Source organism: Oncorhynchus nerka, unplaced genomic scaffold (assembly GCF_034236695.1).
Source record: "Oncorhynchus nerka isolate Pitt River unplaced genomic scaffold, Oner_Uvic_2.0 unplaced_scaffold_1151, whole genome shotgun sequence".
Taxonomy (NCBI): domain Eukaryota; kingdom Metazoa; phylum Chordata; class Actinopteri; order Salmoniformes; family Salmonidae; genus Oncorhynchus; species Oncorhynchus nerka.
The window spans coordinates 1-17,500 of NW_027040184.1; the positions used below are offsets into that span (position 1 = coordinate 1).

A 17,500-nucleotide genomic window follows, 5' to 3' on the forward strand; every position below is an offset into this window, starting at 1 on the left:
CAGATAGTCCGGCTAGCTATTAGTTAACAATTTAATGAACCATTTAACAGTCTCAATGTAGGTTGTACAGGCATGTACAGTGACCTTGTAATCAGTCTTACCTTTAGCAATAGACTGGCATCACACACACACACACACATTCCCCATTGTTGTTCCACTTCGTTAGGCAAGGTAATGCTACCAGTCTTCTTTTTTCTTGCATGTGCTCTTAATTAACCCTTTGTTACCTGATTTCTCTCTCTCTCTCACACACACACCACACACACACACACTATTGCTCTTTCTCTCCCCCTCTCCCTCTCTCTCCGTAGGAAGAAAGAGCTGGCCACCACCAAAAAGGACAGAGTGGCCCACTGCCTGACCATATGTGAGAACATCATAGCCCAGTCTCTGAGGTAAGCCTGGCCCGCCACCACTGATCTGGGATCTGCTTTACCCACTGCCTGACCATATGTGAGAACATCATAGCCCAGTCTCTGAGGTAAGCCTGGCCCGCCACCACTGATCTGGGATCTGCTTTACCCACTGCCTGACCATATGTGAGAACATCATAGCCCAGTCTCTGAGGTAAGCCTGGCCCGCCACCACTGATCTGGGATCTGCTTTACCCACTGCCTGACCATATGTGAGAACATCATAGCCCAGTCTCTGAGGTAAGCCTGGCCCGCCACCACTGATCTGGGATCTGCTTTACCCTCTGCCTGACCATATGTGAGAACATCATAGCCCAGTCTCTTGAGGTAAGCCTGGCCCGCCACCACTGATCTGGGATCTGCGTTACCCACGGCCAGTACCGTTATGAACCCATAGGGACTTCATTCATAAAATGACACACACACACACACACACACACACACTTGGATGTTCCAGATTAGCTCCACTGTTATTGGTAATCAGATTTGGTATTCCTGGTCAGATGAGGTTTACAGATAATTATATATGCATCCCAAATGGGACCCTTTCCCACTACTTTCATAGGGCTCTGGTCTAAAGTAGTGCACTATATAGGGAATAGGGTACCATAGGGCTCTGGTCTATAGTAGTGCACTATATAGGGAATAGGGTGCCATAGGGCTCTGGTCTATAGTAGTACACTATATAGGGAATAGGGTCCCATAGGCCTCTGGTCTATAGTAGTGCACTATATAGGGAATAGGGTTCTATAGGGCTCTGGTCTAAAGTAGTGTACTATATAGGGAATAGGGTTCCATAGGGCTCTGGTCTAAAGTAGTGCACTATATAGGGAATAGGGTTCCATAGGGCTCTGGTCTAAAGTAGTGCACTATATAGGGAATAGGGTTCCATAGGGCTCTGGTCTAAAGTAGTGTACTATATAGGGAATAGGGTTCCATAGGGCTCTGGTCTAAAGTAGTGCACTATATAGGGAATAGGGTTCCATAGGGCTCTGGTCTAAAGTAGTGCACTATATAGGGAATAGGGTTCCATAGGGCTCTGGTCTAAAGTAGTGCACTATATAGGGAATAGGGTTCCATAGGGCTCTGGTCTAAAGTAGTGCACTATATAGGGAATAGGGTTCCATAGGCCTCTGGTCTATAGTAGTACACTATATAGGGAATAGGGTCCCATAGGCCTCTGGTCTATAGTAGTGCACTATATAGGGAATAGGGTTCTATAGGGCTCTGGTCTAAAGTAGTGTACTATATAGGGAATAGGGTTCCATAGGGCTCTGGTCTAAAGTAGTGCACTATATAGGGAATAGGGTTCCATAGGGCTCTGGTCTAAAGTAGTGCACTATATAGGGAATAGGGTTCCATAGGGCTCTGGTCTAAAGTAGTGCACTATATAGGGAATAGGGTGCCATATTAGGCTATTAGTTGATCGACAACCAATGTAATTTGCTATTTAAAAAAAAATCAAATGTGCTGTTGTTGAAAAGGGTTGATCAGGGATACAGTATATTTATGGCTATATGTTGATCAGGGATACAGTATATTTATGGTTATATGTTGATCAGGGATACAGTATATTTATGGTTATATGTTGATCAGGGATACAGTATATTTATGGTTACATGTTGATCAGGGATACAGTATATTTATGGTTACATGTTGATCAGGGATACAGTATATTTATGGATATATGTTGATCAGGGATACAGTATATTTATGGTTATATGTTGATCAGGGATACAGTATATTTATGGCTATATGTTGATCAGGGATACAGTATATTTATGGTTACATGTTGATCAGGGATACAGTATATTTATGGTTATATGTTGATCAGGGATACAGTATATTTATGGTTACATGTTGATCAGGGATACAGTATATTTATGGTTATATGTTGATCAGGGATACAGTATATTTATGGTTACATGTTGATCAGGGATACAGTATATTTATGGATACATGTTGATCAGGGATACAGTATATTTATGGTTATATGTTGATCAGGGATACAGTATATTTATGGTTATATGTTGATCAGGGATACAGTATATTTATGGTTACATGTTGATCAGGGATACAGTATATTTATGGTTATATGTTGATCAGGGATACAGTATATTTATGGTTACATGTTGATCAGGGATACAGTATATTTATGGCTATATGTTGATCAGGGATACAGTATATTTATGGATATATGTTGATCAGGGATACAGTATATTTATGGTTACATGTTGATCAGGGATACAGTATATTTATGGATATATGTTGATCAGGGATACAGTATATTTATGGATATATGTTGATCAGGGATACAGTATATTTATGGTTACATGTTGATCAGGGATACAGTATATTTATGGCTATATGTTGATCAGGGATACAGTATATTTATGGTTACATGTTGATCAGGGATACAGTATATTTATGGTTATATGTTGATCAGGGATACAGTATATTTATGGTTATATGTTGATCAGGGATACAGTATATTTATGGTTATATGTTGATCAGGGATACAGTATATTTATGGTTATATGTTGATCAGGGATACAGTATATTTATGGTTATATGTTGATCAGGGATACAGTATATTTATGGTTATATGTTGATCAGGGATACAGTATATTTATGGTTATATGTTGATCAGGGATACAGTATATTTATGGTTACATGTTGATCAGGGATACAGTATATTTATGGTTATATGTTGATCAGGGATACAGTATATTTATGGTTATATGTTGATCAGGGATACAGTATATTTATGGCTACATGTTGATCAGGGATACAGTATATTTATGGTTATATGTTGATCAGGGATACAGTATATTTATGGTTATATGTTGATCAGGGATACAGTATATTTATGGTTACATGTTGATCAGGGATACAGTATATTTATGGATATATGTTGATCAGGGATACAGTATATTTATGGTTATATGTTGATCAGGGATACAGTATATTTATGGCTATATGTTGATCAGGGATACAGTATATTTATGGTTACATGTTGATCAGGGATACAGTATATTTATGGTTATATGTTGATCAGGGATACAGTATATTTATGGTTACATGTTGATCAGGGATACAGTATATTTATGGATATATGTTGATCAGGGATACAGTATATTTATGGATATATGTTGATCAGGGATACAGTATATTTATGGTTACATGTTGATCAGGGATACAGTATATTTATGGTTATATGTTGATCAGGGATACAGTATATTTATGGTTACATGTTGATCAGGGATACAGTATATTTATGGTTATATGTTGATCAGGGATACAGTATATTTATGGCTATATGTTGATCAGGGATACAGTATATTTATGGCTATATGTTGATCAGGGATACAGTATATTTATGGTTATATGTTGATCAGGGATACAGTATATTTATGGTTATATGTTGATCAGGGATACAGTATATTTATGGTTACATGTTGATCAGGGATACAGTATATTTATGGTTACATGTTGATCAGGGATACAGTATATTTATGGTTATATGTTGATCAGGGATACAGTATATTTATGGTTATATGTTGATCAGGGATACAGTATATTTATGGTTATATGTTGATCAGGGATACAGTATATTTATGGTTACATGTTTGATCAGGGATGTTGATCCAGGATACAGTATATTTATGGTTATATGTTGATCAGGGATACAGTATATTTATGGTTACATGTTGATCAGGGATACAGTATATTTATGGTTACATGTTGATCAGGGATACAGTATATTTATGGTTATATGTTGATCAGGGATACAGTATATTTTATGGTTACATGTTGATCAGGGATACAGTATATTTATGGTTACATGTTGATCAGGGATACAGTATATTTATGGTTACATGTTGATCAGGGATACAGTATATTTATGGTTATATGTTGATCAGGGATACAGTATATTTATGGTTATATGTTGATCAGGGATACAGTATATTTATGGTTACATGTTGATCAGGGATACAGTATATTTATGGTTATATGTTGATCAGGGATACAGTATATTTATGGTTATATGTTGATCAGGGATACAGTATATTTATGGTTATATGTTGATCAGGGATACAGTATATTTATGGTTATATGTTGATCAGGGATACAGTATATTTATGGTTATATGTTGATCAGGGATACAGTATATTTATGGTTATATGTTGATCAGGGATACAGTATATTTATGGTTACATGTTGATCAGGGATAAAGTATATTTATGGTTATATGTTGATCAGGGATACAGTATATTTATGGATATATGTTGATCAGGGATACAGTATATTTATGGTTATATGTTGATCAGGGATACAGTATATTTATGGTTATATGTTGATCAGGGATACAGTATATTTATGGTTACATGTTGATCAGGGATACAGTATATTTATGGTTATATGTTGATCAGGGATACAGTATATTTATGGTTATATGTTGATCAGGGATACAGTATATTTATGGTTACATGTTGATCAGGGATACAGTATATTTATGGATATATGTTGATCAGGGATACAGTATATTTATGGTTATATGTTGATCAGGGATACAGTATATTTATGGTTACATGTTGATCAGGGATAAAGTATATTTATGGTTATATGTTGATCAGGGATACAGTATATTTATGGATATATGTTGATCAGGGATACAGTATATTTATGGTTATATGTTGATCAGGGATACAGTATATTTATGGTTATATGTTGATCAGGGATACAGTATATTTATGGATATATGTTGATCAGGGATACAGTATATTTATGGTTATATGTTGATCAGGGATACAGTATATTTATGGTTATATGTTGATCAGGGATACAGTATATTTATGGTTATATGTTGATCAGGGATACAGTATATTTATGGCTATATGTTGATCAGGGATACAGTATATTTATGGATACATGTTGATCAGGGATACAGTATATTTATGGTTATATGTTGATCAGGGATACAGTATATTTATGGCTATATGTTGATCAGGGATACAGTATATTTATGGTTACATGTTGATCAGGGATACAGTATATTTATGGATATATGTTGATCAGGGATACAGTATATTTATGGTTATATGTTGATCAGGGATACAGTATATTTATGGTTATATGTTGATCAGGGATACAGTATATTTATGGATATATGTTGATCAGGGATACAGTATATTTATGGTTACATGTTGATCAGGGATACAGTATATTTATGGATATATGTTGATCAGGGATACAGTATATTTATGGTTACATGTTGATCAGGGATACAGTATATTTATGGTTACATGTTGATCAGGGATACAGTATATTTATGGTTACATGTTGATCAGGGATACAGTATATTTATGGTTATATGTTGATCAGGGATACAGTATATTTATGGATATATGTTGATCAGGGATACAGTATATTTATGGTTACATGTTGATCAGGGATACAGTATATTTATGGTTACATGTTGATCAGGGATACAGTATATTTATGGCTATATGTTGATCAGGGATACAGTATATTTATGGTTATATGTTGATCAGGGATACAGTATATTTATGGATATATGTTGATCAGGGATACAGTATATTTATGGATATATGTTGATCAGGGATACAGTATATTTATGGTTATATGTTGATCAGGGATACAGTATATTTATGGTTATATGTTGATCAGGGATACAGTATATTTATGGTTATATGTTGATCAGGGATACAGTATATTTATGGTTACATGTTGATCAGGGATACAGTATATTTATGGATATATGTTGATCAGGGATACAGTATATTTATGGATATATGTTGATCAGGGATACAGTATATTTATGGATATATGTTGATCAGGGATACAGTATATTTATGGTTATATGTTGATCAGGGATACAGTATATTTATGGTTACATGTTGATCAGGGATACAGTATATTTATGGTTACATGTTGATCAGGGATACAGTATATTTATGGTTACATGTTGATCAGGGATACAGTATATTTATGGTTACATGTTGATCAGGGATACAGTATATTTATGGTTATATGTTGATCAGGGATACAGTATATTTATGGCTATATGTTGATCAGGGATACAGTATATTTATGGTTACATGTTGATCAGGGATACAGTATATTTATGGTTACATGTTGATCAGGGATACAGTATATTTATGGTTACATGTTGATCAGGGATACAGTATATTTATGGCTATATGTTGATCAGGGATACAGTATATTTATGGTTACATGTTGATCAGGGATACAGTATATTTATGGATATATGTTGATCAGGGATACAGTATATTTATGGTTATATGTTGATCAGGGATACAGTATATTTATGGTTACATGTTGATCAGGGATACAGTATATTTATGGCTATATGTTGATCAGGGATACAGTATATTTATGGTTATATGTTGATCAGGGATACAGTATATTTATGGATATATGTTGATCAGGGATACAGTATATTTATGGTTATATGTTGATCAGGGATACAGTATATTTATGGATATATGTTGATCAGGGATACAGTATATTTATGGTTATATGTTGATCAGGGATACAGTATATTTATGGTTACATGTTGATCAGGGATACAGTATATTTATGGTTACATGTTGATCAGGGATACAGTATATTTATGGTTACATGTTGATCAGGGATACAGTATATTTATGGTTATATGTTGATCAGGGATACAGTATATTTATGGCTATATGTTGATCAGGGATACAGTATATTTATGGATATATGTTGATCAGGGATACAGTATATTTATGGATATATGTTGATCAGGGATACAGTATATTTATGGCTATATGTTGATCAGGGATACAGTATATTTATGGTTACATGTTGATCAGGGATACAGTATATTTATGGCTATATGTTGATCAGGGATACAGTATATTTATGGATATATGTTGATCAGGGATACAGTATATTTATGGATATATGTTGATCAGGGATACAGTATATTTATGGATATATGTTGATCAGGGATACAGTATATTTATGGTTATATGTTGATCAGGGATACAGTATATTTATGGTTACATGTTGATCAGGGATACAGTATATTTATGGTTACATGTTGATCAGGGATACAGTATATTTATGGTTACATGTTGATCAGGGATACAGTATATTTATGGATATATGTTGATCAGGGATACAGTATATTTATGGTTACATGTTGATCAGGGATACAGTATATTTATGGATATATGTTGATCAGGGATATTTATGGTATATTTATGGATATATGTTGATCAGGGATACAGTATATTTATGGATATATGTTGATCAGGGATACAGTATATTTATGGATATATGTTGATCAGGGATACAGTATATTTATGGTTATATGTTGATCAGGGATACAGTATATTTATGGATATATGTTGATCAGGGATACAGTATATTTATGGTTATATGTTGATCAGGGATACAGTATATTTATGGATATATGTTGATCAGGGATACAATATATTTATGGTTACATGTTGATCAGGGATACAGTATATTTATGGTTATATGTTGATCAGGGATACAGTATATTTATGGTTACATGTTGATCAGGGATACAGTATATTTATGGTTATATGTTGATCAGGGATACAGTATATTTATGGATATATGTTGATCAGGGATACAGTATATTTATGGATATATGTTGATCAGGGATACAGTATATTTATGGTTATATGTTGATCAGGGATACAGTATATTTATGGATATATGTTGATCAGGGATACAGTATATTTATGGTTACATGTTGATCAGGGATACAGTATATTTATGGTTATATGTTGATCAGGGATACAGTATATTTATGGTTATATGTTGATCAGGGATACAGTATATTTATGGTTACATGTTGATCAGGGATACAGTATATTTATGGTTACATGTTGATCAGGGATACAGTATATTTATGGTTACATGTTGATCAGGGATACAGTATATTTATGGTTACATGTTGATCAGGGATACAGTATATTTATGGTTACATGTTGATCAGGGATACAGTATATTTATGGCTATATGTTGATCAGGGATACAGTATATTTATGGTTATATGTTGATCAGGGATACAGTATATTTATGGTTATATGTTGATCAGGGATACAGTATATTTATGGATATATGTTGATCAGGGATACAGTATATTTATGGTTATATGTTGATCAGGGATACAGTATATTTATGGTTATATGTTGATCAGGGATACAGTATATTTATGGTTATATGTTGATCAGGGATACAGTATATTTATGGATATATGTTGATCAGGGATACAGTATATTTATGGTTATATGTTGATCAGGGATACAGTATATTTATGGATATATGTTGATCAGGGATACAGTATATTTATGGATATATGTTGATCAGGGATACAGTATATTTATGGTTATATGTTGATCAGGGATACAGTATATTTATGGATATATGTTGATCAGGGATACAGTATATTTATGGTTATATGTTGATCAGGGATACAGTATATTTATGGTTATATGTTGATCAGGGATACAGTATATTTATGGATATATGTTGATCAGGGATACAGTATATTTATGGTTATATGTTGATCAGGGATACAGTATATTTATGGTTATATGTTGATCAGGGATACAGTATATTTATGGCTATATGTTGATCAGGGATACAGTATATTTATGGTTACATGTTGATCAGGGATACAGTATATTTATGGCTATATGTTGATCAGGGATACAGTATATTTATGGATATATGTTGATCAGGGATACAGTATATTTATGGATATATGTTGATCAGGATACAGTATATTTATGGATATATGTTGATCAGGGATACAGTATATTTATGGATATATGTTGATCAGGGATACAGTATATTTATGGATATATGTTGATCAGGGATACAGTATATTTATGGATATATGTTGATCAGGGATACAGTATATTTATGGATATATGTTGATCAGGGATACAGTATATTTATGGATATATGTTGATCAGGGATACAGTATATTTATGGTTATATGTTGATCAGGGATACAGTATATTTATGGATATATGTTGATCAGGGATACAGTATATTTATGGTTACATGTTGATCAGGGATACAGTATATTTATGGATATATGTTGATCAGGGATACAGTATATTTATGGTTACATGTTGATCAGGGATACAGTATATTTATGGATATATGTTGATCAGGGATACAGTATATTTATGGATATATGTTGATCAGGGATACAGTATATTTATGGCTATATGTTGATCAGGGATACAGTATATTTATGGTTACATGTTGATCAGGGATACAGTATATTTATGGATATATGTTGATCAGGGATACAGTATATTTATGGTTATATGTTGATCAGGGATACAGTATATTTATGGTTACATGTTGATCAGGGATACAGTATATTTATGGATATATGTTGATCAGGGATACAGTATATTTATGGATATATGTTGATCAGGGATACAGTATATTTATGGATATATGTTGATCAGGGATACAGTATATTTATGGATATATGTTGATCAGGGATACAGTATATTTATGGATATATGTTGATCAGGGATACAGTATATTTATGGATATATGTTGATCAGGGATACAGTATATTTATGGTTACATGTTGATCAGGGATACAGTATATTTATGGATATATGTTGATCAGGGATACAGTATATTTATGGATATATGTTGATCAGGGATACAGTATATTTATGGTTACATGTTGATCAGGGATACAGTATATTTATGGTTATATGTTGATCAGGGATACAGTATATTTATGGTTATATGTTGATCAGGGATACAGTATATTTATGGATACATGTTGATCAGGGATACAGTATATTTATGGATACATGTTGATCAGGGATACAGTATATTTATGGATATATGTTGATCAGGGATACAGTATATTTATGGATATATGTTGATCAGGGATACAGTATATTTATGGATATATGTTGATCAGGGATACAGTATATTTATGGATATATGTTGATCAGGGATACAGTATATTTATGGTTACATGTTGATCAGGGATACAGTATATTTATGGTTACATGTTGATCAGGGATACAGTATATTTATGGATATATGTTGATCAGGGATACAGTATATTTATGGTTACATGTTGATCAGGGATACAGTATATTTATGGATATATGTTGATCAGGGATACAGTATATTTATGGTTATATGTTGATCAGGGATACAGTATATTTATGGATATATGTTGATCAGGGATACAGTATATTTATGGATATATGTTGATCAGGGATACAGTATATTTATGGATATATGTTGATCAGGGATACAGTATATTTATGGATACATGTTGATCAGGGATACAGTATATTTATGGATATATGTTGATCAGGGATACAGTATATTTATGGATATATGTTGATCAGGGATACAGTATATTTATGGCTATATGTTGATCAGGGATACAGTATATTTATGGTTACATGTTGATCAGGGATACAGTATATTTATGGATATATGTTGATCAGGGATACAGTATATTTATGGTTACATGTTGATCAGGGATACAGTATATTTATGGATATATGTTGATCAGGGATACAGTATATTTATGGATATATGTTGATTATATTGTATTTGGATTGTTCAGGTTCACCATCAGTTTAGCTTGAAACAGTCAGTATATGTGGTCATTTTTAGACATAGAGGATGTTGCTACCTCACTGCATGGTCGATGCGGGAGAAGAACAGAAGCTCATCAAAACTTCCACATGGTCTGAACCATTCCATTTGGAGACGGGGGGGTGAAAAGTTGTGCTAGATATTCATGGGGGATATCAGAATGGGAGGGTGGTATCAGAATGAGGTGTGTGGAGGGGGATATCAGAATGGGAGGGTGGTATCAGAATGAGGTGTGTGGGGGTGGGGGTGTATCAGAATGAGGTGTGTGTGGAGGGGTATCAGAATGAGGTGTGTGTGGAGGGGGTGTCAGAATGAGGTGTGTGGAGGGGGGTGTCAGAATGAGGTATGTGGAGGGGGGTGTCAGAATGAGGTGTGTGGAGGGGGATGTCAGAATGAGGTGTGTGTGGAGGGGGGTATCAGAATGAGGTGTGTGGAGGGGGGATGTCAGAATGAGGTGTGTGTGGAGGGGGTGTCAGAATGAGGTGTGTGTGGGGGGGGTGTCAGAATGAGGTGTGTGTGGGGGGTATCAGAGCGAGGGTGTGTGTGTGGGGGGGGTATCAGAACGAGGTGTGTGTGTGGGGGAGTATCAGAACGAGGTGGGTGAGGGGGGGTCAGAACGAGGTGGGTGAGGGGGTATCAGAATGAGGTGTGTGAGGGGGGGTCAGAACGAGGTGGGTGAGGGGGTCAGAACGAGGTGGGTGAGGGGGTATCAGAATGAGGTGTGTGAGGGGGGGGTATCAGAATGAGGTGTTTGAGGGGGGGGTATCAGAATGAGGTGTTTGAGGGGGTTATCAGAATGAGGTGTGTGTTTAATGACAGTTCCTCTCTTGTCTCTATGGCTGTGGGATTAGAACGTCTCCGGAGTTCCAGAAGCTTCTGGGCATCGCCATGGAGATGTTCTTGCTGTGCAGCGACGACAGAGAGTCGGACGTCAGGATGGTGGCAGACGAGTGCCTGAACAAAATCATCAAAGTGAGTGAGGACCCCATCTTCTGCTCTCCTCAGTCCTATATGTTATGGCTCTCTTTCGCTCTATCTAGTTCTCTCTCTTTCTCTCTATCTAGTTCTCTCTCTTTCTCTCTGTCTAGTTCTCTCTCTTTCTCTCTATCTAGTTCTCTCTCTTTCTCTCTGTCTAGTTCTCTCTCTTTCTCTCTATCTAGTTCTCTCTCTTTCTCTCTATCTAGTTCTCTCTCTTTCTCTCTATCTAGTTCTCTCTCTTTCTCTCTATCTAGTTCTCTCTCTTTCTCTCTATCTAGTTCTCTCTCTTTCTCTCTATCTAGTTCTTTCTCTCATTCTCTCTATGTAGTTCTTTCTCTCATTCTCTCTATGTAGTTCTTTCTATCTAGTTCTCTCTCGTTCTCTCTATCTAGTTCTCTCTATCTAGTTCTCTCTATCTAGTTCTCTCTCGTTCTCTCTATCTAGTTCTCTCTATCTAGTTCTCTCTATCTATTTCTCTCTTTCTCTCTATCTAGTTCTCTCTTTCTCTATCTAGTTCTCTCTATCTAGTTCTGTTGTAGTTTTTACGTCTCTCTGTCTCTCTCTATCAGGCGCTGATGGACTCCAACCTGCCCAGACTGCAGCTGGAGCTCTACAAAGAAATTAAAAAGGTTTGTAGATAAAGTTGTTGTTATGGAGTCCTGTTGTTATGGAGTCCTGTTGTTATGGAGTCCTGTTGTTATGGAGTCCTGTTGTTATGGAGTCCTGTTGTTATGGAGTCCTGTTGTTATGGAGTCCTCTGTTGTTATGGAGTCCTCTGTTGTTATGGAGTCCTCTGTTGTTAGGGAGTCCTCTGTTGTTAGGGAGTCCTCTGTTAGGGAGTCCTCTGTTGTTAGGGAGTCCTCTGTTGTTAGGGAGTCCTCTGTTGTTATGGAGTCTTCTGTTGTTATGGAGTCTTCTGTTGTTATGGAGTCCTGTTGTTATGGAGTCCTGTTGTTATGGAGTCCTCTGTTGTTATGGAGTCCTCTGTTGTTATGGAGTCCTCTGTTGTTATGGAGTCCTCTGTTGTTATGGAGTCCTCTGTTGTTATGGAGTCCTCTGTTGTTATGGAGTCCTGTTGTTATGGAGTCCTGTTGTTATGGAGTCCTGTTCACTGATCCTCAATGGATTAATGTGGTAACTGATGATGATGATGAAGAGTAAGACGAATATTATGACAAATGTTAATTGTGATTGACTGTGGTGGTTTTGGTTACGATGATGAGGGGAAATATCAGGATGGTAATGTTTATGTTGATGTTGATGAAGATGATGATGATGTGTGTGTGTGTATCTCTCTCTGTTAGAACGGTGCCTCTCGGAGCCTGAGGGCTGCTCTCTGGAGGTTCGCTGAGCTAGCACACCTCGTCAGACCACAGAAATGCAGGTAGGAGACACACACACACACACACACACCTGAGTAGACGCAGTATGCTGCACGTCATACTTTAAATGTATTTATAGAATGTGAAGTATGGATTTATACACACTGGTCTACACAGCATTTTTGTCCTGTGGGGTAATACTATGAGGTGTTGGGTCCTGTGGGGTAATACTATGAGGTGGGGTAATACTATGAGGTGTTGGGTCCTGTGGGGTAATACTATGAGGTGTTGGGTCCTGTGGGGTAATACTATGAGGTGGGGTAATACTATGAGGTGTTGGGTCCTGTGGGGTAATACTATGAGGTGTTGGGTCCTGTGGGGTAATACTATGAGGTGGGGTAATACTATGAGGTGTTGGGTCCTGTGGGGTAATACTATGAGGTGTTGGGTCCTGTGGGGTAATACTATGAGGTGTTGGGTCCTGTGGGGTAATACTATGAGGTGGGGTAATACTATGAGGTGTTGGGTCCTGTGGGGTAATACTATGAGGTGTTGGGTCCTGTGGGGTAATACTATGAGGTGTTGGGTCCTGTGGGGTAATACTATGAGGTGTTGGGTCCTGTGGGGTAATACTATGAGGTGGGGTAATACTATGAGGTGTTGGGTCCTGTGGGGTAATACTATGAGGTGTTGGGTCCTGTGGGGTAATACTATGAGGTGGTGGGTCCTGTGGGGTAATACTATGAGGTGGGGTAATACTATGAGGTGGGGTAATACTATGAGGTGTTGGGTCCTGTGGGGTAATACTATAAGGTGTTGGGTCCTGTGGGGTAATACTATGAGGTGTTGGGTCCTGTGGGGTAATACTATGAGGTGTTGGGTCCTGTGGGGTAATACTATGAGGTGGTGGGTCCTGTGGGGTAATACTATGAGGTGTTGGGTCCTGTGGGGTAATACTATGAGGTGTTGGGTCCTGTGGGGTAATACTATGAGGTGTTGGGTCCTGTGGGGTAATACTATGAGGTGGGGTAATACTATGAGGTGTTGGGTCCTGTGGGGTAATACTATGAGGTGGGGTAATACTATGAGGTGGGGTAATACTATGAGGTGTCGGGTCCTGTGGGGTAATACTATGAGGTGGGGTAATACTATGAGGTGGGGTAATACTATGAGGTGGTGGGTCCTGTGGGGTAATACTATGAGGTGGGGTAATACTATGAGGTGTTGGGTCCTGTGGGGTAATACTATGAGGTGTTGGGTCCTGTGGGGTAATACTATGAGGTGTTGGGTCCTGTGGGGTAATACTATGAGGTGTTGGGTCCTGTGGGGTAATACTATGAGGTGGGGTAATACTATGAGGTGGGTCCTGTGGGGTAATACTATGAGGTGGGGTAATACTATGAGGTGGGTCCTGTGGGGTAATACTATGAGGTGGGGTAATACTATGAGGTGGGTCCTGTGGGGTAATACTATGAGGTGGGTCCTGTGGGGTAATACTATGAGGTGTTGGGTCCTGTGGGGTAATACTATGAGGTGTTGGGTCCTGTGGGGTAATACTATGAGGTGGGGTAATACTATGAGGTGGGTCCTGTGGGGTAATACTATGAGGTGTTGGGTCCTGTGGGGTAATACTATGAGGTGTTGGTCCTGTGGGGTAATACTATGAGGTGTTGGGTCCTGTGGGGTAATACTATGAGGTGTTGGTCCTGTGGGGTAATACTATGAGGTGGGGTAATACTATGAGGTGTTGGGTCCTGTGGGGTAATACTATGAGGTGTTGGGTCCTGTGGGGTAATACTATGAGGTGTTGGGTCCTGTGGGGTAATACTATGAGGTGGGGTAATACTATGAGGTGTTGGGTCCTGTGGGGTAATACTATGAGGTGGGGTAATACTATGTGGTGGGGTAATACTATGAGGTGTTGGGTCCTGTGGGGTAATACTCTGAGGTGGGGTAATACTATGAGGTGTTGGGTCCTGTGGGGTAATACTCTGAGGTGGGGTAATACTATGAGGTGTTGGGTCCTGTGGGGTAATACTATGAGGTGTTGGTCCTGTGGGGTAATACTATGAGGTGTTGGTCCTGTGGGGTAATACTATGAGGTGTTGGGTCCTGTGGGGTAATACTATGAGGTGTTGGGTCCTGTGGGGTAATACTATGAGGTCGGGTAATACTATGAGGTGTTGGATCCTGTGGGGTAATACTATGAGGTGTTGGGTCCTGTGAGGTAATACTATGAGGTGTTGGGTCCTGTGGGGTAATACTATGAGGTGTTGGGTCCTGTGGGGTAATACTATGAGGTGGGGTAATACTATGAGGTGTTGGGTCCTGTGGGGTAATACTATGAGGTGGTGGGTCCTGTGGGGTAATACTATGAGGTGTTGGGTCCTGTGGGGTAATATTGACTCAGGATCTGTTGTTATGTACCCGGTCTGCTGAGGACTGGCTCAGGATCTGTTGTTATGTACCCGGTCTGCTGAGGACTGACTCAGGATCTGTTGTTATGTACCCGGTCTCCTGAGGACTGACTCAGGATCTGTTGTTATGTACCCGGTCTCCTGAGGACTGACTCAGGATCTGTTGTTATGTACCCGGTCTCCTGAGGACTGGCTCAGGATCTGTTGTTATGTACCCGGTCTCCTGAGGACTGGCTCAGGATCTGTTGTTATGTGCCCGGTCTCCTGAGGACTGACTCAGGATCTGTTGTTATGTACCCGGTCTCCTGAGGACTGACTCAGGATCTGTTGTTATGTACCCGGTCTCCTGAGGACTGGCTCAGGATCTGTTGTTATGTACCCGGTCTCCTGAGGACTGGCTCAGGATCTGTTGTTATGTACCCGGTCTCCTGAGGACTGACTCAGGATCTGTTGTTATGTACCCGGTCTCCTGAGGACTGACTCAGGATCTGTTGTTATGTACCCGGTCTCCTGAGGACTGGCTCAGGATCTGTTGTTATGTACCCGGTCTCCTGAGGACTGGCTCAGGATCTGTTGTTATGTACCCGGTCTCCCGGTCTCCTGACCCGGACTGGACTCAGGATCTGTTGTTATGTACCCGGTCTCCTGAGGACTGACTCAGGATCTGTTGTTATGTACCCGGTCTGCTGGGGACTGGCTCAGGATCTGTTGTTATGTACCCGGTCTGCTGAGGACTGGCTCAGGATCTGTTGTTATGTACCCGGTCTGCTGAGGACTGGCTCAGGATCTGTTGTTATGTACCCGGTCTCCTGAGGACTGACTCAGGATCTGTTGTTATGTACCCGGTCTGCTGAGGACTGGCTCAGGATCTGTTGTTATGTACCCGGTCTGCTGAGGACTGGCTCAGGATCTGTTGTTATGTACCCGGTCTGCTGAGGACTGGCTCAGGATCTGTTGTTATGTACCCGGTCTCTGAGGACTGGCTCAGGATCTGTTGTTATGTACCCGGTCTCCTGAGGACTGGCTCAGGATCTGTTGTTATGTACCCGGTCTGCTGAGGACTGGCTCAGGATCTGTTGTTATGTACCCGGTCTCCTGAGGACTGGCTCAGGATCTGTTGTTATGTACCCGGTCTCCTGAGGACTGGCTCAGGATCTGTTGTTATGTACCCGGTCAGCTGAGGACTGGCTCAGGATCTGTTGTTATGTACCCGGTCTCCTGAGGACTGGCTCGGTCTCTGACCTCTTCTCTCCCTCCTCCAGACCGTACCTGGTGAACCTCCTCCCCTGTCTGACCAGGATCACGAAGAGACAGGAGGAGACGGTCCAGGAGACCCTGTCTGCTGCCGTGCCTAAGATCATGACTGCTCTGGGACACTTTGCTAACGACGGAGAGGTCAAGGTACACTCACTCACTCACTCACTCACTCACTCACTCACTCACTCACTCACTCACTCACTCACTCACTCACACACACACACACACACACACACACACACACACACACACACACACACTCACACTCACACTCACACACACACTCACACTCACACTCACACACACACACACTCTCACACACACTCTCACACACACACACACTCTCACACACACTCAGACTCACACACACACACACTCTCACACACACTCAGACTCACACACA

General features: G+C 39.0%; 1 protein-coding gene across 1 annotated transcript in view; it reads left to right on the forward strand.

Moving 5' to 3' along the window:
- Positions 1-311: 311 nt before the first annotated feature.
- LOC135570050 (huntingtin-like) overlaps positions 312-17,500 on the forward strand; it is a gene marked incomplete at its 5' end in the record, with an annotated part of 25,616 nt that continues 8,427 nt past the window's right edge. The window contains 5 exons of the mRNA XM_065016110.1: positions 312-395; positions 11,975-12,095; positions 12,671-12,730; positions 13,406-13,485; positions 17,103-17,241. Of these exons, the coding sequence (XP_064872182.1) occupies positions 312-395; positions 11,975-12,095; positions 12,671-12,730; positions 13,406-13,485; positions 17,103-17,241 (484 nt within the window). The remainder of the gene's footprint in view (positions 396-11,974; positions 12,096-12,670; positions 12,731-13,405; positions 13,486-17,102; positions 17,242-17,500) is intronic.